The 26,130-nt window shown below is 36.3% G+C and overlaps 1 protein-coding gene across 4 annotated transcripts in view; it reads right to left on the reverse strand.

Annotated features, from left to right (window-relative positions):
• Positions 1–22,114, reverse strand: part of LOC129433880 (syntaxin-binding protein 4) — a 50,208-nt gene extending 28,094 nt beyond the window's left edge. For 2 of the 4 annotated variants that reach the window (XM_055192610.2, XM_055192593.2), the window contains exons 1-5: positions 11,139–11,321; positions 9,187–9,260; positions 5,157–5,252; positions 1,007–1,076; positions 711–785 (exon numbers count right to left, since the gene is read on the reverse strand). In XM_055192610.2, the coding sequence (XP_055048585.2) occupies positions 711–785; positions 1,007–1,076; positions 5,157–5,252; positions 9,187–9,260; positions 11,139–11,206 (383 nt within the window). In that variant the 5' untranslated portion in view covers positions 11,207–11,321. Of the gene's footprint in view, positions 1–710; positions 786–1,006; positions 1,077–5,156; positions 5,253–9,186; positions 9,261–11,138; positions 11,322–21,672 lie in introns of those variants that run through there. The other 2 variants (XM_055192619.2, XM_055192601.2) reach the window with 2 other exon arrangements.
• Between the last annotated feature and the right edge of the window lie 4,016 nt (positions 22,115–26,130).

Below are 26,130 nucleotides of genomic sequence, written 5' to 3' on the forward strand. Positions count from 1 at the left end.
TTCCAGGTTGTTGATATGCGGGTGAAGGCAGTGGATGTTTTTGCATAGTGGGATAGGCGTAATCCCCTCAGTGCGCATTGGTTAAGGGCAGAACGCAGATTAAAGCATGGAAACGCGAGGACTCATCTCATCATGCTCACAGCTTAAACTGTAAGTCTGCTCTCAGTTTTTCTCTCGCCCACTTGCTTATACGTATATCACTTTGCATGCAGTGCGACTTTTTCATTCATACAAATCCTGTACTGCTGTTACTTACTACTATATCAGTCTCCTACTTAAATGGCAATAAGGCTAATAATGTGAAATTTTCTTATTTAAAGTTTTTCTAGAAAGGAAAGTTAAAGACAGTGGATGGGAGATGGTCGAATTCTGCTGCCTAAAACCGGACTCAAGCTACCAGTAGCCTCTTTGAACAACACGCCAAGAGACTTGCATCTGCTGGCAATACCTAGATGTCTTGTATTTAATTATTTAACATGCCTTCAAACTGGACAACATTTAAATGAAAGATCCTGAGGTCACAAATCCATAAATCAATAACAGTAATCGAGGATGAGAGTGTTTAAGTGATGCCAAGGGTTTGGTTTGTTTGGGAATGAAATAAAACACAGAAAAAAGCCCAAAACGTATATATATACCAAATGTTTGCTATTACTGTAACAGTGAAAATGATTTTTGTTGTTGTTAAGACACAAGGATCGGTTTCTTACCTGGCTTCCTCATCTCTGGTTATCAGAAGGCGCATGTGATTGGTTGAAGAAGCTGCTCTGAGAATATCTACCGCTCTGAAATCAAAGAATTACATCAGACACAAAGTTCAAAGTCGTGATGAATAGATCTCACAAAATTCTTCAAAAGAAAAGATGAATAAGGGATCTACTGTACACATTAAAGTCTTACAGATGTATTCGAAACATCAATGATTTGTTTAGCAAATGGATATCTTTTACCAGAAATTAAAGCATAACATAGGCATAAACATAGATATAAACGTGCAAGTATGTACCTCTCACTTGTGACGCCAATCAAGCTTTCACCGTTTACTTCTAAGATTTGGTCTCCAGGCTGCAGATTTCCTTAAAAAAAACATTTACAAAACAAATCTTAAAGGCCTTGTGAAATTGTTTGACTGCGCAGTGTTCTTTTCTTTGTTGATTTCTATTTAAACAGTAAGTAGGAGTCGGCGCTGATAGCCCCGTGGTTATTTCGTCGACATATAGTGCCAGTGCGCGGGTGTTTTTTGCTAGTTTCAGCCCGGTGCATATATCATTTTCACGTCCAGTGTCACGTTGTTTGAATAGCAAATGCATTTGCGCCAATTTTTGCGCCCATGGCCGTGCTTCTGAAAAGCCCATTGTTGGCAAGTTGCTATTCCGAGGCAACTAAAATAGACTACGCCATTGACCAACTAAAACCTGGTCTAAAGTCTAAAGTCAATGCTGCAATATTGGTTTTGTTATTTAAAGGTGCTCTAAGCAAATTCACGCGTTTTAGACCATAAAATATTTTTTGTTACATTCAGCAAACATCTCCTCACTATCTGCTTGCTGCCTGTCCGCTGATCAAACTGTAAAAAAACGCAATCTCTGTAGACAGCCCAGGCTCCACAAACTGCAATAAAAACAAAGTGGCCAAACCTACCATCAGAAATGATAACAAAGTGTTCCAGCCAATAAACGACAAGAACAATTTGGGGGTGGGGGTTAGGCGCGTTCATGAAAGCACGGAAGAGAGGGGGAGGGGAGGAGTTAGCTACGCTCCGTTTGTTTGAAAACAGTTCGAACATCAACAAAAAGTAACGTCATACAGATTCGCTTAGAGCGCCTTTAAAGAGCGCGTTAGTAACATGCGCCTATAAACGGTATGACAACGCGCGTTTGCTTATTACACAAATGGACAGCACACAAACATAATTAAATATAAAAATTAAAGGATTAAAATGTAAAATATTATTATTGAGTCTCTTAGACATAAATGAGGAGAGATTAAGAGACTTTAGAAGGCGTAAAAAGCTGTTTTGTAATTGAATGTTTGCTTCAAACTAATGCAAATATTGCATTTAAATGTTTTTTTAAATGCTACTGAACAGATTAATTGTATATGATGACTCTGTACTTGTGGATATGGTGAGATGAGAACCTTTTTAAGTAACACTTTTCAAAACACTCACGGCGCGGTCCGAGTGCCGAAACGTTTCGGCTCTCAACACGTTTGTTAATTTTTAACAAACTCACCTGTTTGTTACAAAATAAAGTATTTTTAGAGTACAACTCGTTTCTTGCATATTTGTAAATTATTCTTTCTTTGACATTACATTGATCATGTAGGCTATCCACACATTCACAGCTATTAAAAGCCTGCTAATTTTAACATTACTGAAAGAAAACGACTTTTAAAGAAAACCAAAGGTTTTAATACCAAAAAATAACAACAATTTCAAATAAAAACAACACAATTTTTTAACATCAATCCTAAACTGGTGGTCTTCTTCCTCTGCTTGGTTTCTCTGTTTACAAATTCTGCCCTCTAAATAGGGAATCAGCATGGCGCGAGCGCTACTGGCTTTCAAAGGGGATGGAAGATGAGACTGTGGTTAATTTATTGCACGTTACGCCCAAAACACAACCATTACTCATTACTTTTAGACTGTGTGCTAGGCGCACAAACCGTTTTTCTCATCATTAAATTAGCAAAAGTGGATTTGGACACACCCATGCATTTATATTCATTAAAATAGGGCCCAAAGACTTGTTAATGTTTAATGTTTATTTAACTTTAAACAAACTGTTGTCAGTTAATAACACACATTTTTTATTTACAGTAAATTACTGGAAAACAGCTGCCGGTAATACCCTATCCAAATGAAGGCATAAAAGTATAAAAAAGTAGGGCAAGACATATCGGGAGGGCATGCGATCACAGCCATGCTTGATTTCTAATAATAGTAAAATAACACCCTTATATCAAACATCAACATTTTTTACTTGTTTCAAAATGATGACTCATAATATCATATCAATGGGAAGGGTATGCATGCAGTGACTTGCATGACTTTACAATTTTTCATTATGTTGTAGAGAGTCATTTCTGCATGAAGTCATATGTATGCAAGTACCTTTATACAAGCCATGTGTATCAGATTATTACAAGATTAGGAAACTGACAGCATTGTGATGGCTTACTACATAAATTCAGTTTGAATTAGCACACCACAGTTTGGATAATAGATAGATACGTATGCCAAGGTTGTTGGCCTTGAGTGAACTTGACTATATAACTGTTGACCATGACCAAGATCATCAATGTCTGTGTGTATAACATTATAGTTCGCTCTTCAGATGAACCAGGTCAGGATGGGTCAGGGTTATTTCTACTATTCTCCTCCACCTAAGTAAGGTCTTGTCATAACAAATCACGTCATAAAACTGCTACCTCTCAAAGAGGTCCCATATGTCCTTCTCAGTATCGGAGTACTTCACCTAAATATGACCTTTTCACTGTCATAGTCTTACAGTCACCATGGATTACTGCATTTTTTGAAAAGCTGCCTAGGAATATCTGTCTACCAGGAAAACGCTAGCATGCATGATTTGTTTTTCCACCAAACCAAAAAGTGCAGTCAGGACTCGAGAAGCATGCTGAGATCACTGTATGGTGAACTGACAGCTGAATAGTGCCAACAGAATCAAAACAAGTCGAGACGCTGCTTTACGCATGCGTCCACATAAGCTCCCATATACCCCATGCACAATAAAAGAACGGGAGTCAGACTCTAATTCCAGCCGGTCAGAAGCATTAACTCTTAAGCACAGGGATGACAGTAAACTCCCCTTCACACATGAGAAACTTAAGCAGAGGAATACGCAGCGAGACGAAAAATCTGTTTGCTGGAAATAGAAACAGCTTCGTTGACTTGGTTTCCCCTTTTAGAGCAAATGAATTTGGTCGATATGACTGATATTCACATTCAAATTTCAATTTCAACCTACATTTGTATAAAAACTAATCTCTAATTGTGATAATAGGAGATGATTTAACTGATAATAACAAGATTGACTGGCACTAGTCATTGGAAAAAGCTGTCCAAAATAAAGCATCAGGATCAAAGCAATTTAATTAAACTAGCAGGTCAGAGCAGACTTTATCACTGATTGTAAACATAACAGTCCACATGATCGGATATTTAAAGTGTTTTGTCTGGATAAATGTTAAAGGAATATTCCATTTTCTTAAAAGAAAAATCCAGATAATTTACTCACCACCATGTCATCCAAAATGTTGATGTCTTTCTTTGTTCAGTCCAGAAGAAATTATGTTTTTTTGAGGAAAACATTGCAGGATTTTTCTCATTTTAATGGACTTTAATAGAGCCCAACATTTAATACTTAACTCAAAACTTAACAGTTTTTTGACTATAAAAATGACTATAAACGATCCCAAACGAGGCATACGGGTCTTATCTAGCGAAACGATTGTCATTTTTGACAAGAAAAATAAAAAATATCCACTTTTAAACCACAACTTCTCGTCTAGATCCAGTCGTGATGCGCCAGCGTGACCCCATGCAATAGGCCAGAGGTCACAGAGGACGAACGGGAAACTCCGCCCCAGTGTTTACAAATGTGTTGAAAGAGGACCGTTCCGACGTTGTTGTATGTCAACTGATACTAATTAATGTCTTTGTGTCAGTTTATTGTTTACAATGGTCCGGAAATTTGCGTTTTATATATGTAACACGTGACCTCCCTACGTCACTACGCGTTTACTTTAGGTTGCGCTGGACCAGACCTAGACAAAAAGCTGTGGCTCAAAAGAGCATATTCTTCATTTTTCTTGTCAAAAATGACAATCGCCTCGCCAGACAAGACCCCCACGCCTCGTCTGGGATCGTTCATAGACCTTTGAAACTCTGTTAAGTGTTGAGTTAAGTATTAAATGTTGGGCTCTATTAAAGTCCATTAAAATTAGAAAAATCCTGCAATGTTTTCCTCAAAAAACATAATTTCTCACCTGAACAAAGAAAGACATCAACATTTTGGATGACATGGTGGTGAGTAAATAATCTGGATTTTTCTTTTAAGAAAATGGAATATTCCTTTAAGCAATGCTGAAATTATGACAAAGTATTCTGTTATTATTCTTCAAAGAGGACTTACCATCGTTGGAAGCAAGGCCACCAGGTAAAATCCTTTTCACATAAACTCCAAATTCTTCTCCTGTTAGTTCTTTCACACCTCCAATCACTTTGATACCTTTGGAAAAGACAAAATATACATCATGCAAACTTTACAAAATACCAGTTGTGCACGTGTAAACAGAGACTGTTACCTTCAGAGCCTGGGACTTGAGTGAATCACATTATTTCACTGATAACCAGGGCTGGAAATGGCAGAAATCACTTGGGGGACTCAAGTTTGGGGGGGGTGACTTTGAAGATAGTTTTTATGTTGCAATAAAAATAACTCATAATGGGAAGTCATTTTTAAATGTTATTAAGTTGTTTAAATATAATTAATTTTCAATTCCACTATTTAAAAATTATAACCAGTTTTAAACTCACGCTTATTTAACATATTTAACATATCGTCGCTGTCCGATGAAAACCATGTATGTCCATTTTGCAGATTTTTTTATTTTTCGACGGATTGAATGTCCTGGTTCATTTCCGTATACAGTATGCTTCACATATCTAAATGGCCAATGAAAAGTTGTGAAATCATGTCATCTGATTTTCACGTATATTCCATTTGGTGTCAAAGCTGTCAATCACGCCGCGTATCTCCCGCCCTGTGGAAGCATCTCGCCGGTCTTGTGAAGTTTCATCGAAGCTCAGCACTGGATAGCCGAATAAACATAACGTGGTGAGACAATGACTTTCCTTCATCGAGGTAAACCATCTCCCCCTGATGCCAGACGTACGCCTAGGAGTGACAAAATTACAGTAGGACTGTGCAAACAAAGTATCTGTCTAGCATTAACATGTCAGTGTATTGATTCATTGTCCCTTCATAGTTTGCAAGAGACATTTAATACATTTATAATTAATATGAAATAAACTAAGCGTATTTAACTAAGACGTAGGCTATTTAATAAACTGAGCGTTTTCATCTGTCAATATGAAACGGGACTTGGCCATTCTAATTAATGATCGGAATAACGCGTATCGACCACCGTTACTGTAAAATATGCACGTATGTCCATTTAAAATGTCCATTATTCTGGCAAGAATATGGTTACATCTAAAGATGCCGTACCAAGTATGACAACGCTACATTCAACTGCTTTTGAAATACGGTGGGTATTTTTCACTTCCTTTGGACATGAGTTTCATCGGGCAGCGACGATATATATAAAAAAAAAATGCAAATACATGCCTGAGTTGTGTCCCCCTGCACACTCCCCCCATTTCCAATCCTGTTGGCAATAATGTGTAATATGTATGGTATTCTCTTTGGTATAGTCAAGCATTTGACAAAAAAATTTAGTATATATTGATATATACTGTATATCAGTGAAGCCCTTTTCAAACAAAGATGACCAAAAATACACAGAAAATCATTTGTTTTTTGTTCATTCACAGTGCCAATTATTTTCTGGAATCTGTGTGTGCCTTTACACACATGCAGTAAAGATCCCGTAAAGACACATGACGTGTTTAAAGTCCTGCACTTGGTCATTTTTTCCACAGTGTCTTAAGTTTGCTATAATTATCTGTGATTTCTCTCTTGAGAAACCACATGCGTGCATTTTTGTTTATGAAAAGATCAGGAGTGCGTGATGCACTGTTCTGCTTGTAAATGATCTCAGCTTCAGTGTGGATACTTGACAAGATCCCTGATCTCTACTTCAGTCCAGTTTGCAGACGTTTCCCATCGTGAATGTTAATCTGCATTTAAAACAAGGTCCCCTTAACAGGAGCGACATTTACAAGACATGTTTGTGTTCACACAGAAGGCCAATTTTTTTTGTGAATGTGGTTTAAGTGTATTCTCAAACTGGACAGATAGCTTCCCATTGACTTCCTCAAAATTTCTAAAGGGTTTTTAGAATTGCAGCAGTTTATGATTTACATTTACATTTTCATAATTTTGCACATGCTTTTATCCAAAGTGCCTTACAGATGTGGAAGCATTCAATATTTTTTTATCAAAGGCCAACAATAAGCATAGTACACAAAGCAAATATTTATGTTATATCTTAGACATGCAACTGTTTTGTGCTTTTAAAACCAAAATATGTTGCTACGTACTGCTGTATGCTGTACTAAGAATCGAAATCAACTTAGATAAAGAAGTCAAGACTCGGAGGGAACACATGGCTTAAAAATTCTTAAGTTTAGGACAACAAACTTATCAGACTTTTACCCCTAAGACTAGGTGAACGTTCACAGTTGTGTTAGAACTCCAGGAGTGTCCATGTAGTTTACCTGGTGGAGCAGTGCACTTGCAAAACTAATCTTAGGGGTTTTATGCACAAACTGGTACCATTTATATCATAAATGTGCTGTGTGAGGTATGGATGATGAAACCATATACCAAGTACTGTTTGCAAAGATAAGTAAAGCTTATGTGCAAACAAGAGTCCATAAAGTAAGTATTTACATTTGCTTGGGTCAGTATTTACATCTACATTAAGCGTTTCATGTAGGAAACTTAACCCCTTATTTACACGCGTTATGGCTGTGACGTGGCTGCCAGGTAAGATGGCCGCCAGGCGATGACGTTAGAGACTCCACCGTAACACATCTAGCCTTTATACATATCTATGATTTACCCTTTGTTGAAACACAGAAAATCAAGAAAACCAACGTCGGACAGGCCAATCACGTCTCGTAAACCCTGTTGCTTCGCTTCTAAAATGCTCCTGGTGTGAGTTGGCACCGTGGAAGACGGAACAAAACCGTATTGGAGCCACAATACGCTGCAGATGCATGCACCGTAGAGTCACCTTCAAAGCATCAGTTGACCAAACGTCCTCCATTGTACTTCGAATGTCTCAGTAAATTAAAATGAGTTTATTGGATTGCTGTGAGCACAGCAAATGTAATAGATTCAACACAGAATCCATTACAAATTTACTTAACCTCAATGAAAATAAAACAGGATTTCTATGTGATTGAGTTAGTCCAGAGTCCAGCAGAGTCAAACTTTAAACTACCCTGCCAAACATCTGGTCAATTGCAGCCGACTCTGATCAAGAACTTATATAAGAAATAATATATAATTCAAACAACAGTGGAGCAGTAACTGTAACTAAAGAAAAATATTAGTATTTATAACTAAAACTGCACTTTCTGTTAATCTCAGTGAGCAAGGATGCCAGATCCTTTATTTGAGAAATCAACTGCAAATCTGTATTGACACACCTTACTAAAACAACAGCTCTGACACAGCTAAACAAGTAAACCACAAACTGAAGGAAATGTGCAGTATAAACAGGGTCTTAGATTTGCTTTGGCTAGTTTATCACTGCTTGAATTATAAATGTTATGTTTTTGCTTCAGGCTTATCTGCTACTAACTGGCAGACAATAAATTGGTACCAATTAAGTTTTGAACTTGTATTGCATATTACTAGATTAACTTCCTGATACATTGTTCACACAGTAAAACATGTTCTGTGCTATAAAAATATTTTAATATGCTCTGACAAAAACGCAGAGTAAGGACTCCTTGAGCGCTTATATGACAGTATGATGGTTTCACACTTTTAAGTCTGTTCATGATAGCGCTGCAAATGTTTTGTTAAAGGTTTGATTTAGCTGTGCTGCTTTCATTCAGTGCACCACTTTCAAAATCTGTATTCATTAAAATGTCCTCTAGAACAGAATCTTCTTTTAGCACAATAGATTGTTGACTGTGCAAGTTTGAATGTAAGAAGGACAGGTTTAAGGAGATTAGTGATCCCTTCAAATAGTGTTTTGGATCTATTGTGAAGAGGAAAAGCAGGCTGTGCTATAAATATAACGAAGCAAGTGCAAAAACCTGAAAACAAACATAGACTAACCCTATATGCCTTTGTTTCCGTCCATAAACCCGCTGTCTGCTCTAATAGTGATTTGCGATAGATAGAGATCAGAGATGCCTGCCGTACAATGAATGACACTCATGCTGAATGTTTAACTCTGTATCTTTATGTCTTGGATGATTGTGTGTTCTAGTAGCACAATGAAACAAACTTAACTTACCTAATCCATTCTCACAATCTGTAAATTCTATAGAATGCACTGATCGATCTACTCCATAAGGACCCATCAGTGTCCTGTGCAGGAACAGAAGAGCCATAGAGAGAAGAGATTATTTGACAATGTCACATTTTGATTAATAAACAAACTGAAAAAGCGAATTAAATATGTTTAAAATATTTTGCATATAGTATTAGATAAGTGATAAATAAACATGGAATTGGTTTGATTAAACAATGCCATCACCTTGGAAAAAACTCTCTCTTAATTCAGTGGATATATTTTAAACTTTTACAGTATGTCACTATAATCTAACCAGATGTTGACGTATTTCAAGAAATGCTGATCTCACAAAAATGCATAATTATTTCATGAAGTGGCTAATTTCACAATGTGAATCTAATAAAAATAAAACTATTAGAAAAAAGCAATAATGAAGCCAAACCCTTAAACTCAAGTTCACTGGCACAAAAGCAGATCATAAAAATAGCCCCATTGTAATAGTTATAAATTGGAAAAGGATTGTGTTGGTCAATCTCTCTGTACTGTATACAAATATAGTGTGACCACATGTTTAGTTCAAATGTTTAAATTTGTGGACTCTACAACGCTTATGGATTAGCACGCACCATCTCTTTTCACTGTTGAATTTTTCATCAATTATTCAGTATGAATGGCCTGCTTTGATCAGGCACCTAAAATAAAATCTTTGAGAACCCAGTTATTTCGTAATGAATATTTACTTAAAGGTGCAGTGTGTCATTTTTAGAAGAATCCCTTGACAGAAATGTAATATAATCTACATAACTATATTATCAGTGATGTATAAAGACTTAACCATTATGTTTTATTACCTTAAAATTAGCCGTTATTATCTATATACACCGAGGTCCCCTTACATGGAAGTTGCCATTTTGTGCCGCCATGTTTCTACAGAAGCCCTTAACAGACAAACTTTGTTTACCAAGTTGTCTTTGACAATGACGTATTTGTCCTGTGGTGACTACAGTAGCTTCTCTATGTGTTTCAAAAGCGAGTGCTGAGCCATGGACCGAGCCGTTGGTTGCAATTTGAAACCTCCCCATTAGATGCTGCTAAAATTTACACACTGCACCTTTAATTATTCAGGTCATTTGAATGAATAAACTAATAAAGTTAAAATATTAAAGACTTAAAGCATTATGTGTTAATAGATATTGATAGTTAAATTTAAGTGATGTTACTATAACTTTTATAAAGATTTTTTTACAGATAGTAACATGTTGAGTCAGTGCACATTCACCACTATACACAAGAGATATCAGGCTACTACAAAGGAAGATCTCTGCATTTACAGCTTCTTCAGCATGCTTGTTCTTCAGCATGATTTTAAATTGTATTTCAAACCATATACACTTCATCAAGTTAACAGTGCATTTAAGATACAGACAAGAAAGGCTGCGCTGCTGTTTTTAAACACAGCACTAATCCTAATACACAGAACAGAAGCACATTTTTAAAGAAAGTTTTCTGAATTTCATAATGTACCTTCTCTGAATGGGTTTAGTGAGCACACACATAAACAGATTATAATCTCTTGCTGATTACAGCACATTAATAGTACATCCTTACTGTTCTTGTTTTCCTACAATCATATTTAAGCAATCTGCAAGGAGATACATGTTTGCATTACAGTTAAAATGCATTTAAATCATTACGTGAATGAATTAATGGTCTAATATCGTCACGCACGCCTCAAATTCAATATCCAGGCATACTCTGGGATCAAAGTAATCTTCTGCATGAGTGCACAACAGGTAACCTACACTTGTATACAAAAGTTAACAAACCCCCCGTCTGGAGCGGAGAAAGTGTGACGCTAGTGTTCCCTCACTAACTATATGTTGAAAGTCTCGTGCGCCAAACGCGTACCCTATCTGCGTTACATTCACAAAATTACAAAAGTAACATTTTACCTGCTAATCATGACAGCTCCTTTGAACATGACGGAGAATGTTGGCATTTTTATGAGATTTTTGCGCATTCAGCGTCGCGTGCCGCATGTCTATTCCACTCGTGATCAACGCCTCGCGGAGCTCCAATAAAGCGCGAGCCACATGATCCACTGCTGCAGCCCTCTAATACCCCTCATCCTAAACAACACCAACTTTGCCCACAGATTAAATCTTATGCAATGAGGCAACAGAAACGAGGGTCAGTTGTTTTGTGAATACATAAAAACATTTTATCCTCTTTTAAGTCTTAAACTTCTAAAAATGGAACAGGTGGCTCTGGAAAACCAATTATTCACGTGTATGTGCGAACTATGGTTTAAATAATGTCTCGTGTGCAAAGCTATCGCAATTCATTGAGGCTTTCAACAACATCAGATTGAACTTTAGATGCACTCTAAGCTGTCCAATATATGTCTTTTCATATGAGAATTATGTTTTGGCTATAAAAGCTTTGATAATATCCTGCTTACTTGATGCATTGTCTCCAGAAGAAAATAATGGTAGAATAGCAAAGCTAACTTTTTTGAATAACCAAAAAAGTTGATACAAAATTAACAATATGCATAATAATAATCTATTTAATGTCAGAAAACAAGCGTGTTATGTGGTAAAATATATTTAACATGTTTACCTAAATTTAATAAACATTTGTGTAACATTTAACACTCTTTAAAATAACATCAGCATATTTTCACTTTTACCGTGTATAACACTAAATACTGGAAATAATTTAATGTAACCAATAGTGTAAAAAATGATTTAAAAGTTATTTTTTAACTCCCAAATGAATCCCACTGTAGTTGAGTAAACTCCAAAATCTGGGAAAGCAAAATTTATGCCAAAGTAGAAAACTCAAAATCCTCTGTTAATTCTGCAAGACATATTTAATCTCTTAAACCATCTGTTATTTTAAATAACAATGCCATTGTCTATGATCATTTGATGCAAAGCTAGAGTGTTTTCCTGTCACACAGCAATCAGATTTACACAAACATGTTTGAGGTAAAATTGATGGATACAATGTTTGACATTGATGGATAAAGTTTTATATATTCTTTCACATAAAATAATGTCCTATAAATAATGTAATGTTTGTTTAGTGGCCTTTAAATATCTTGACTTAAAAAATGACACACATGCATAATGTAATGAAGCGACTGTACCTGTTAAAGGAGATTACTGTCAGTAAACTCTCTAGTGTTGCTAGTGGCCCAGTTAGAATCAGAGTGACGCATTGCCTTAAATTAATTGTCAATGTGTAACCCTTTGCTGTCATTTCATTTGACACATGTCCTGTGACTCAGGTAGCACTTTTTTATCAACCTGAGCTACAGTCAAAAACAAGTCACACAAAGTTGTTCTGAAAGCTGCTCAAAGTATCATATCATATGTTAAAAATTTTCTTTTGTGCCTGAAACAATACGGTTATGTAACAAATGTAGGTGATTTTTTTTGCGTGTTTAAATGTATGTGTTTATGTGTTGTGTAAGCTTAAATTAATTGCCCCAAGGGGATCAATAAAGCTCTATACTATAAAAGGGAGATATTTTGATAAATGATGGTAGCATATGGTACACATTGCCTTCCATAGCATTTGTTATTCCTAATATGGAAGTTAGTAACATAATTTTTTATAATATATCTTCAGCAGAATAAAAAAGTAAATGATGACATAATATATATTTTTGGGTGAACTATCCCTTTAAGTTTGTTCTTAATTGGTATGCAACATTTTGGATACTGTCACTAGGATCAGTTTACTTTTTGCCTTAATGTTAGAACCGTATTTTCGGAGAGCATATTTTTAGATTACTGACTTCATTAAAGTATAAAGTAAATTATGTTTCTGCTACTCCCCATAATCTGGCAAGCCCCTGTCCAGACTAAGCCTTTCTTGGGCCAAACTCATAGACTCAAATGATGTCATTTAAGGATTTGCTTCACACTGCTCAGCATCATAAGTAACACACAAAACTACTCTGACTTTTAAACTGTTCTGTCTGGCTTGCCTTGAAATATTTCTGTAAATCTTCTCATAAGGTTAATATGTCAAGTGTGGTTAGCAGAATCACATATCAAGCTGTAACTCTCAATAATCTGCTCCTAATACACTACGAGATCACTTCTCCCAATAAATTATTGCACCATGGGCAAGGTTGTCATCAGGGGGCAACCGGGAACATTGCTTCGGTCCTGTGATGAGATGAAGCCCACTGAGGTACTTACTGTAGGCTACTCGTATTGACATTTAATTGGCCTGTTTCCCATTTTAGTCAGTATCAGTATTAACAAAATCCCCTAATAACATTAGATAGAGACTTGTTAGATTTGAGTAAATTCTTACTATTGATTAGGGCTGCACAATTAATCGCATGCGATTGTCATGATGCGCATCTCATCAGTGATGGATGAATCGCCTGCGATTATGAATGCAATATTTCCCCTCTTGTCCGTGAACTACGGCTCTGTGTAGTAAATGCTGCTCCATCTGAAAGCAGCTGATGGCGATTTATTACTAATCAAGGAACCGGCTTTACTGACAAGATGCGCGTGACAATCGCATGTGATTAATAGTGCAGCCCTACTATTGATTTAAATTCAGTCTAATGCTGCGTTTACACCAGCCGAGGTAGAGTGATTTCAATGTTAAGTCAATGTGAAGACGCATTGACGCGCGTCTGGAAGTCTCGCTGTGCGGATGAGGCTTTTAGCGTGAAAGGCGCGATTCCGCCTCGTTTGCGCGAATGGCACGGTACGCGCGAATGGTGCTTTTTGTGCATTTTGCGTTTGACGCGAATTTGCCGCTGACACCCGAGTTGAACATTTAAATTTTGGCAGAATTTTGCACCGCGTTAACCAATCAGGAGCCTGCTTGCTGCTGTGGCGGCAGCCCTGCCCGGAGTCACTTATTCAACCTGAAGGAACACTTGATATTGTAAGCAGTCACCCGGAGCTATACAACACAAGTTCTTTTTCTATAGAGACAGGAATAAAAAGGACCTCGCTTGGAAGAGTGTCAGTGAGGACATCGGGCAACCTGGTAAGTTGTAATACACATTTCACTTTTGAGTCACGTGACGTTTATCGACCCGCGCCGGTAACTCTCTTGATAAATGCACAATCAACATCAGTCATCTTGCAAACAGACAACGAAATAGCACTTGCCCCTCCCACAGGAAGCAGATTTTTGACTAGGCGCGGTAGACGCGATTTTGACGCCTGAAACGCGGTTGGTGTAAACGCAGCGTTAGCAGGTGGCCTTTATGCATGGTACAAGTCCTGCAACTTTAACCTAATGTGCCACTGAGACAGAAATAGAAGAGTTTTACTACTTTACTCTAAAAATCCTGGTTGTGCCTACATTTGTAAAGCCTGATGCTAAGGGGCTAAAAATAATCTATCAGGGCAGCCTCTGTAATACGGGAGACAGCTGTTTATTCAAAATTCTGCCATGCACATAAATGGCAAGAAGAGGAAAGCTCAGGCAGATATTATGCACTGGAAGGCTTACCATAAGACAGTGCAAGAAGAGATTATTTAAAGTACTGGAACATCCTCAAAATTCTGCATTGTGATTAAAATAAACTCAGTAAATGCATAACTCTTCCTAGGTCAAAAATATATGTGTGTTATTGTGTATATTTCATTTCTGCTGTGTCTGCATGTCTGAATCATTCATATGATGTTAATCTCACAGCCCTATCTCCACCAGCACTCATCCTGTACTCTCAGAGAAAAAGATACAAAAGTTGTCAAAAGGCCATAATATGTAACATTTTGGTAGAAAAATAAGATCTACATTTGAGGTATCAATATGTATGCTCTGGTTTATTCGGAAAGAAACAGTACAGCTGATCCGTCTTTCATAAATCTGATAAAATGACTCTTTGGATATATGAAGGATGCAATACTACTCGTACTCAAGATAAACATGGGATAAGCAGAAACAGCGTGGTTTGTAAGCTTTAATAATTTACTTGCTTTCAAACTTAAAACTACGTTTAACATGAGAAAAAACACATCAACCACTCACAAAAGAAAAAATATACATTAAACATGTACATAATGTATGTACAAGCACACACCTACATATGCATGTACTGGTATCTGTATACATGTATACACCTACAGTACAAACAACCTCATCATTTCTGCATAAAACACACAGACAGAGACCTATCCTTTTTTCTTCCAGCAGCCATGGCAACTACACATTGCATCAGAACTTTAATCATCAAATCTGCACAGTGGGTTGTTATCAGATTATCGGATAATCCAGTTCACATTGAGAAATCATAACGGCTGGAGATACACTTTGGAATATCAGTTTTTGGTTCGTTCGTCTTGGGTTTCGTCAAGGAGAAGATCATTCAACATGCCACCCATTACACAAGTGATGGATGGAAAATGAGGCTTGCAGCTTTTATCAAGTGCCAAGTTTCCATGCAGCACCCAGTGTGGTGAAATGGGTTAATCTGAAATGGTCTAAAAAGCCCGTCTGACCTGTTTCCTAGCTGCTGTGTTCTGGGCTCATGAGTGCTCTCTAAAGGAAATGCATAGAAACGCAATGGGAATCAAAACCCCAACCTTTGCGTTGCTAACTCAATGCTCTATACCGATTGCGCTAAATGAAAACATATTGACCTTTTCTCTTGCTTGATAAAACCAGCATAAATAATACACCAGTGAAAGTATTTAGAAATTGTTGGAGGCATCTCATGTTACACTGTTTGTATTTGATTTTTTGTAGACCTATATGCTGAATTTATAAATTGTGTTTATTATGCAATCATGTAAAACCTTTTCAGATGTGATTCAACATACACACTTTGATAATGATCCACAACACTACACCTAAGCCTACTGACTACATACTAATCATACTAACTCATGTCTGTTGTCTTTATGAATTCCACTCTGTAAAGAGCAATCAATGATCCACTGCAAGGCTGACACAACAAACCAGTTAATTATGCAGAACCACATTATCATGCAGGATTGATAAAAACAGGTCAGATGAAACATAGTCAGCAAAAAATTATTAATTATATTCAAACTTGAATTAGATATTTAATATAAATCATATAAATCAATCAGTTTTAAGTGCAATAGTTAAACAGCATCATAACATCATGGTAATTTTGTTTTATTTTAAAGGGGACATTTCGTCCCCTTGGAATTATAAGGTTCTATCTAACATTTTTGTCAAAATTGAGTTATTCACATATTCTTACTCTGTGACAACTTATTTACATTATGTGATGTTTTATTTTAAGTTTTGTACATTTTGGGACGTTTTATTAAACAAACAAAAAGGTTCTATCTACAAAATCAAACTCTAAGTTGGCTCTATAAGGTTCTATCTGCGTGAGCTAATCAGCACTTTGAATGCACAGAAGGGGACCAATCAGGATCAACTTTATGGGGTGGTTTCTCAGACAGGGATTATCTTAAACCAGAACTAGAACTTAGTTTCATTAGAAAATATTTAACAAACATGCCTTACTAAAACTATTACTTGTGTGCATTTTGAGGCTAAACAAAGGGCAGTGATGTATTTTAAGATATTTCAGTGCAAGTTGTTTTCAGTTTGGACAGCTCTTACATTTATTTTATTCTAGGACTAGTTTAATCCCTGTCTGTGAAACTGTCCCTATATGTGGTGTTGCCGGCTTTGTCCTTGACAACAGGAAAAATCACAGACACACAATATCTGTGAGGATTATGGCACGCAACGCAAAGTTTTGAAGAAACCTTAAGATCGACAGCCCGAATTTTAGGCAAGTTCACCCTACTGTAAAATCCAGCTAAAGCTGGTGAGATGGTTTTAGCTGGTCTCCCAGCTTGGTTTTTGCTGGTATTGCTGGTATAGCAAGCTGGTCTAGCTGTGTTTTATGTCACTTTTTAAGCTGGTCTAGCGGTGTTTTGGTCATTTTTTAAGCTGGTCTAGCGGTGTTTTGGTCACTTTTTAAGCTGGTCTAGCTGTGTTTTGGTCATTTTTTAAGCTGGTCTAGCTGTGTTTTGGTCACTTTTTAAGCTGGTCTAGCTGTGTTTTGGTCACTTTTTAAGCTGGTCTAACTGTGTTTTGGTCACTTTTTAAGCTGGTCTAGCTGTGTTTTGGTCACTTTTTAAGCTGGTCTAGCTGTGTTTTGGTCACTTTTTAAGCTGGTCTAGCTGTGTTTTGGTCATTTTTTAAGCTGGTCTAGCTGTGTTTTGGTCACTTTTTAAGCTGGTCTAGCTGTGTTTTGGTCACTTTTTAAGCTGGTCTAGCTGTGTTTTGGTCACTTTTTAAGTTGGTCTAGCTTTGCCAGGCTGGTTGGACCAGCTTACAACAGCTACTGCCACCTTAAAGCAGCTAAAACCAGCTACCAGCTTATGCTGGTCTTTGCTGGATTTTTCAGTAGGGGCAGTCTTTTTTAGGTCTTGCTGAGGAGATTGTTTTCATAGTTAGACACCACACTAGCCAGCAGTGCTAGCTTCTTAGTTCCTGATATTAAGAGGCAAGCACTAAGATAAAAAATACAGAAATAACAAACTAACCTATCATACCCAAAATAGTTACAGTAAGTTATGATCGTTATGTCCAAATGGAAACATGTGAAAGATCATTAAAGCAGTTACCTCAGTATTAAAATTATTTCAGAATGATTGTAGCCTGTAGCTGCTCAATCCTACTGAAAAATACAGCAAAGACCAGCATAAGCTGGTAGCTGGTTTTACCTGGTTTAAGGTGGCAGTAGCTAAGTCCAGCTAGACCAGCTTAAAAAGTGACCAAAACACAGCTAGACCAGCTTACTACACCAGCAAACCTGCTAAAACCAAGCTGGGAGACCTGCTAAAACCAAGTTTTGAGACCAGCTCAAACCAGCTCAACAGCTTATGCTGGTCTTAGCTGGATTTTTTTAGTAGGGAATGGTATAACATGCTTAAACAAAATTGTCTATTTTGTAATGAACCCGACATATACAGGAGGATGGTAGAGAAACTGAGGCAGAAGAGGGAAGAAGCAATGTTGTAAAAGAGCAATGTAAAATCAGACTTTTAGAGATAAAAGTGCTAAAAATAAAAACATTAAATGTCATAGAAAGGATTAAAATGTTACTTTCTAACATATGTTGAAAAATTGTTACAACATTAATTTTATATTTAATGTTTAAATAATGTTTTGGCAGATAGAACCTTATAATTCTTAGCGAAAAGTGTTGTTTTAGAATTAGAAGGTTCTATCTGCATTTGACCCCTTCCAAAAATCCACATTTAGAAATTTGAGAGGATTTTGATATTGTATATTTAGAATGCATTTAGGGTCCCTGTTATTTTCATGTTTGAAAGATACTTCTTCCCCATGTAAGTTTTCCTATATGTTATGCAAAAACTTTGAAGCTCAATATCTCAAAACTGCTCAGAACGCAGATAGAACCCTATAATTCCAAGGGGACGATTTCACAAGACTTTTTTAAGATGTAAAATAAATCTTTGGTGTCCCCAGAGCACATGTGAAGTTTAAGCTTAAAATACCATATAGTTAATTTATTATAGCATGCTAAAATTGCCACTTTGTAGGTGCGTGCAAAAATTTGCCGTTTTGGGTGTATCCTTTAAAATGCAAATGAGCTGATGAAATGCAAACACTGATCATAATAATGGTGGTGCGTTGAAATTGAAACTCAATTGTGCTGTCAATTATTTTTTTCTCTCTCTCTTTCTCTCTGCACTTAATGGCAATGCCATGGTTGGATAGTGCAGATTAAGGGGTGGTATTATTATAATAAGATCCCCTTATGACATCACAAGGGGAGACAAAATTCAATTACCTAATTTTTCACGTGATAGCAAAGAATGGTTTACCCAAACTATGTTACTGGGTTTTTTTACACATTGTTTTATTTACAAACTTTTCACACTGAGGACCCAATTATAGCACTTAAACATGGAAAAAGTCAGATTTTCATGGTATCTCCCCTTTAAAGATGTTTTTTTGTTTGTTTGTTTATTTTAGTGATTTCAGAAAACCAAAAAAGTTTAGAAACATTATTTATTAATGGTGGTTACTAGCAAAAACAAGCAAATAAAACAAAAACACTATAAATAATTGTTATAGGGTATGTTGTAATACAATAAGTGATTACTGTACATACACTGTAAAAATTATTTTAAAAACAAAAACAAATGACTGGCAGCAAATGAATGGCAGCAGCAGTTTTTAAACAAAAACGTAAAATTAAAGTAAAATTTCTTAATTACAATAATGTCCAAAAACAATCATTTTACAGATTTTTTCTTATAAAGTTTTGTTTGTTATGGTGAAATTTTGAATTTAGAATTGTTTCACTGTATAGAGATTAAATTCAACTTAATTCTATAGATCTCTTCACAGTTCACGTCACAGGCGGTTCCCACTGCGCATGTCGGGGTCAAAAATGCCTACTTGCGTCGTGGGCTTTGAAAATCGCACTAGGTCTGCCGTTAAGTTTTTCAGGATTCCTGCAGAATCTCAAAAACAAAAAAATACAACATCTGTGGCAGCAAGCAATTAAACGTGCAGACTGGGACAATGCAAATATCAAAGAGGCTTGTGTTTGTAGTGCTCACTTCATTTCAGGTAAGTCATAATTTTTCAGCCCTGTTAGATTAAACTAGAAAGCCTAAATTGTATGAACAGTTTGACCTTATGCTGCACGCGCACCCGATAGTCATTCAATGTTTACAAGCCTTGAAGGGGTCTATATACCGCTAGTCTTTTTTTTACTCATTAACTGCATTTGATTCAGCTGCTTTTGGAAATAGGTGCTGATCTGTGTAAATGACTACAAAACCATATTCGATTTTTCCTAACCTGATCTTCATTCATTTACATTATCAAACACATTATTGTGTGCCATAAACGCTGTTGAGTATTTAATGGTGTTAACAGCCATGCATTTACATTGAATGAAGGCTGCATTTAAGTCGAAGGACCAATTCTCTGTGTTTACACATGTCTAAAACTTCACTGCCTGTATATGTATCTGATGCTTTACTAATCATATCCAAAGGGAATCCTAACCTAAAGTGTTGAGATCATATACCACTAATCCTCTGCTGTGATCGGTTTAGATTTGTTTCAAATAAACAAAAAAAGCAAGCCAATACAAATGCATTAATTTTCATAATGCAAAAGCAGTGCAAATCCACAATGTTCAGAGCACAGGGACATGATGTGCCTGCTTGTAAAGCCATTCATATCAATGACCACGCACTTTGTTATGCCTCAATAAATGCTTTATATTCAACCTTAGATTAGATATTTAATGTAGGTCATATGAGATAAATCATATGAGAGTCATTTGAAAAAAAAAATCACTTCATATGATTTTCTTTATTTCTCAAACACTGTGAAGGTAAAGTTTTAAGTGCAATAGTTAAACAGCATCATAAGATCATGGTCATTTTGTTTTATTTTAAAGATGTTATTTTGTTTATTTTAGTGATTACAGAGCCAACCCAAAAAAGAAATTCTGGTCAAAATCTAAATCTGCTCGTTTTTAGTTTAGTTTAGTTTAGTTTAGTTTAGTTTAGTTTAGTTTAGTTTACCAAACTGAGATTGATTTTATGTGTGACCTATGTAGACACCAGCCATCATCTATGTAAGTTATGTTTAGATCACGGCAACTGTTACTTAAGGTCAATAGACAGCATCTTCACAGCCAAGCAAGCAGCCTCATCTGACTCTTCATACTGGACTCGTGCCCTAGTCTCCAAACACTAAATTTAGCTCATCACTAGGCAGAGTCACCAGGTATCCATTAGATTGTCTTACCTAATAGTAATACACATAACTTACATATTTACAAATTTTCAAGGTGTCAGAAGTTTCTATTCCTTATCTGCCACTTAAGCACCTGCTTTGGTGCGTCTCTGGTATTCATAATGCAGTGAATATTGGTATTGAATTTCAAGCTTGCTGACAACCAGTTTGTTACCAGTTAAAATTGATTTGCTTAAACCACTGCAAACGATAATGAAAACATGCAATCTTTAAAAGGTAAGCACGATAATAATCAATTTAACATCGATTCAATATTTCTTACACATTTTCCAAACTGTAGGCTAACATGCTCGTGCGCATTGCTCGAACTTACTTTAACTGTTACGCGCGCCCACGCGCTCCGTCTGTGAAGCGAGATTCCGAATATATTTTCATTTTAATATGTAAACTATTTTAAAATCAAAACTTTGATCATGGTTATCCAAAATATGTGTTTTTTCCGTTTAAATAACTCAAGAAACCGCTACTTGTTCTCACTGCAGATAACGGGATGATGGAACCGTAGGCTAAGTTACCTCAAGCAGTCCCCTACCGTTATGTGAAAAACATTCAGTAAAACTTTCCCAAAAATACCTCTACTTCACTTTTATTACACGTGTTCACTAACATTTAACGTCTAAAGATACCAAAATGAAAACAGGGAGAACACAATGCAAACTCTTCAAGTGTTCATTATTAAAAGCTTACCAGTAAATGAGCGAAAGTCCATCAAAACGCTCGAGCTCTCTCCCCCGTGGGTTCAAATATGACATTGCATCCAACAGAAACGTTAAGGTTGAAATATTCTGCTCTGAATCCTCTGTAGTTAAACGATGTCTCCAATTATTTACATCAGACACATCAGTGCGATTTCATGTCAGGTCTCTGCATCACAGCCTGCATTGTTGAGCACGAGCAAGAGTGAGCATTCATTCAGCATTAAATCAATCATACAGCAACAGCCAGGCGAGACAGCGACTGCTAGTTTCTAATCTGTAAGACACGTGGTTTTCGTGCTGACCTGGCCGTCTGTTAGACAGAGTCTTGCCGACAGCCCTCTGGTCACATTACTTTGACTTTTCATAGTGTTTCATAAAGAGCCCCCAACTTTGCCGCTGTCTTTTAAACCAGAACGGCATTTTTGGGTATCACAAAAGGTGTGGTGCATGCTGTCAAGGTGGGCAACTCTTTAACAGGTCTTATATGTATTGTGAATGAAAATATGTCTTCTATGTGAATAAATATATGAGTGTATATTACTGGTTACGTAGGAGATGTAGACTATAAGGTGGAGTCCGGTCATCATGACAGTTGTATGCTACTTCAGGTAACTGTGATTAATACTCTGACTGCTGACCTGTCCTAAGAGATCGGATGCACTGCAGTCTAAACAGTAGGGGGTTTCTAATTTCCCCACATAGACATTTGTTTGCAACACAAATATCTACCCCTGTAGTCCTTCTTCACACATATACCTGTCTATATTTATTCATAGTTGGATGCATAAACTACCACTTTTAAAATTAGAAAGAAAATTCAGTTTTTGTATGCACAATATGTCTGTAGCTTTGAGATCATGAAGTCATTTTCTGTCATTTTTTAAAGAAAGGGATAAGGGAGAGCAGGGCACAACCTAACGCTTTTTGGTTTTGGTTCAATCATTCAAAAAATATTTGAGTTTGATTAATTATATTTTTACACAAACAACACACACATCTCTGCTACAAATGAACATTTGAAGTTTGTTTCCATTACTTACCATTCTTAGACAATTACACCAAACATGACAGAAGTGCAAACGTTACAACTTACCCCATAGGTGGGGTTCATTGTAACAGGCAGGGGGTTAGTTGTAACACTTGCTAAAAATTAAGTTTGCATGCAAATTTTTTCAAAACTATTTTCTCTATACAAAAGAAAACTCAGCACAATTATGACAAAAAAACAGTCTGTAAAACCATACTAAAGTCTCAAAATCAAATTCTGAGATAATGAAAATCAAAGTCTAATTTTAATAATTCATTTCATTATGATTTTAATCTTTGATGTGACCTTATTCAATCAATATTAAAGATATGAACAAAAATACATTTTGACACACAATTTTTGATAAGGCAGACACATTTATTTTGTTAGCTGCCAGCAATCATTAGTGTGTAGCCTATATAAAACAACTGCAAGAATTACGCTAACGTTAGCTGTTTAAATATTGTTAGTGCTGAGCGGTTAGTTGTAACACAGTGTTACAACTAACCCTGCTTTGTAAAAATATTTTCAAGCCTACCAAAAAAGTTGCTAAGAGCTGCAGACATATTTCAAAATAATGCTATGTTTTAGTCAACAAGACACTGATTAATATGACATAACATTGGTTTTGATATCTTACACACCCAACTCAGAAACTTAAAAAAAAAATTACCAATCAATAAATAGAGTTATCTTTCATCAATAACTTTATGGAAAAACATTATACTTTTCATAAATTTGCGCGAGAGCATCTTTTTTCAGCGTTAAAACAATACCGGATAAACACCTCGCTCAACCCTGTGCAACAATGTAAACGATTCGTGTTACAACTAACCCTGCGTTAGTTTGTGACCCGGGCATCCCTACTATAAGGGATAGTTCACCTAGAAATCATTTACTCACTTTCAAATGGTTATAAACCTATATACATTTCTTTGTTTTGGTGAACACAAAGGAAGATATTTGAAAAGCAGGCAAGAAACAGGAGCACCATTGACTTCCATAGTAAAATAAAACTTACTATGGAAATCAATGGTGCTCAAAAACAAATATTGCTTAAAATATCTTACTTTGTGTTTTCGGCAGAGCAAATCAATTTAAAAGTAAATTATGTAAGTAAATTCTGACAGAATTTTAATTTTAGGTAAACTATCCCTTTAAGCATATTTGTTGTGCCCAATTAATTTATACTTTGCTTATTCCATAAAAGGAAACTTAAGTGATTAGGTCCTTAACCAGCCCTTACTAGATTTTTTACATGTAAAAGCTTAAAAAATACAATTCTGTTTAAATAGCACATAGTCACTACTGGGATAACACTCAAACATTTAAAAGCCTTTTAACATTTTCTTTCATCTACTTACATAAGCATGAATACAGTTTCTGGGGGTAACCCCTGACAGTAAATGCAATTATAAATAGCTGCTATTGTTTTGAACAGCAAAAATGATGTGTGTTGCTTCTTATATGTAACTAACAGAAAACAGAGGCATGCTAAGTATCATGACAACTGGAAAATGTTGTGTCTGCTCCTCTTTCCTAAAACACCAATTTTACTTTGACATCTAAATTCAGGAAAGTTGGTCTGTAAATTCTGCTGTCAATATGCCTCTTATTTTCGTTAATTAGGTTTTCTAAATTATTGTTGTTGTTTTTTAATACAGTCATTTAAAGTATATCGATAGCTTCAATTGCCTGCTAAATTATTCTTTAAGCCAAAATTGTTATTTGTACCACAATACTTTTCCTGTTTGTGTAAATTGCAGAGGCTCCCTCTAGTGATGCAGCTTTGTAATGTCAGAACATAGAGCATCCATTCACCTTCGGAGGCGCTGTGATACAGTCTATGTGTGATACAGATACTCAGCAAGTTGTCTCTGTGTTGCATATACCTGGATTGTATCTGTATCTCTACACTCTAAAAACAAACAGTGCTAAATAGCACCAAAAGTGGTTCTTGGCTCGTTATCATAGAGGAACCATTTGAAGTGCCAAATAGCACCGATGTGTAGCACCGGTGTAGAACCATATGGTGCTATGTAGAACCATATGTGGTGATATAGTGGTGCTATATGACCCCCTTATGGTTCTTCATAGGTGCTTCATAGGTGCTTTATAGTACTAAAAATGGTTTCTCTATGATTACAAGCCAAGAACCACTTTTTCACCATTTTGTTTTTAGAGTGTACATATCGCATTTAATCCAGATGTGCATCATTTAAAATCTGTACAATCTCAAAACAAATGTACAAAAACTGTCACTGGGATTGTTCCCATTTAGGTGTATGGTACTACAAATGTACTTTTGAGCTACCTTAAGTACAAAAGTGATCTTTTTGAACCCCAGGGATGCCTTTGCATCTTGTTTTTGAGACTTTGGGTACAGACTGTAAATGATGCACAACTGGATTGAAAGCAATTAACTCATATTTAGAGTTATTGACTTTGTATAAAGTTTATCCTTGTGTTTTCATTACAGTACATCAGTAACTGTAGATTTTGTCTGCATTAATAAAGAATGGCATAGCACCCTAAGAAAAAGAGTGACTTCAATGACATACTTTGAACTAGATCATGAGGTGGATATACAGTGAAGAAAACAGTGGGCGAATAGGTGTGGTAGCATGTTTTAGATGAGTATTACACCACTTTCATGGTCATTCTGTCAACATTCTTGGCCTTATCGTAAAATCGATGTACGCGAGGCTAAGTCAAGCACGTTTGTACCTCTTTGTCTGCGGATTTTGTAAAGTGACATTCAGGGTTTTTTTAATGTATAAGCGTTATGGCATTAGTAACAGAATGGTTGACATCTTATCAAAAGAATGTTTAATACTCGTTTTATTTAAAATACATGACTGGATGCTAGGCAGGATTGGCTGGTTTTCTCAGTCCATCCCCGTTCTAGAATGTAGGTGGGGCTGCACGGTCTGCAATGTTTGACCCAGCCAAGCAGGTTTCTCATAGCTGACCTGGGTGTGGTCATCACCTGTATATGTCAATGCCACTGATACATACACGTAGCACTGACAGCTGTTTTCAACCAGACATTTTCTAATCTGATCTACCTGGCTTACAAAATTCCAAAAAGACAAAACAAGACATGAACATATTGACAAACCAATGATCATTGCTCTGTTGAAATGTTTGGGAATTGGGGACGGCGGCCAGACTGATTTACTGGGACATAACAGAATTGCTGCAACACAGCAGTTTTATGTGTCAGAGGGTCTTTGGGAGGTTTTTAGAGTCACTGAGCCTTGGCTTCCTGCTTTGTCCACAGTCTAGGATTCAGGGTTGAGGATTCAGTCACTTTGCATGCCCAAAAGAGCTTACAAACCGCATGGAGATGGAGTCCTGTTGTGTTATCCTAAACACATATTTAGATAGAAAGCCTCAGTCTGCTGTATAATAACAAAG

This window comes from Misgurnus anguillicaudatus, chromosome 19 (assembly GCF_027580225.2).
Source record: "Misgurnus anguillicaudatus chromosome 19, ASM2758022v2, whole genome shotgun sequence".
Lineage (NCBI taxonomy): Eukaryota > Metazoa > Chordata > Actinopteri > Cypriniformes > Cobitidae > Misgurnus > Misgurnus anguillicaudatus.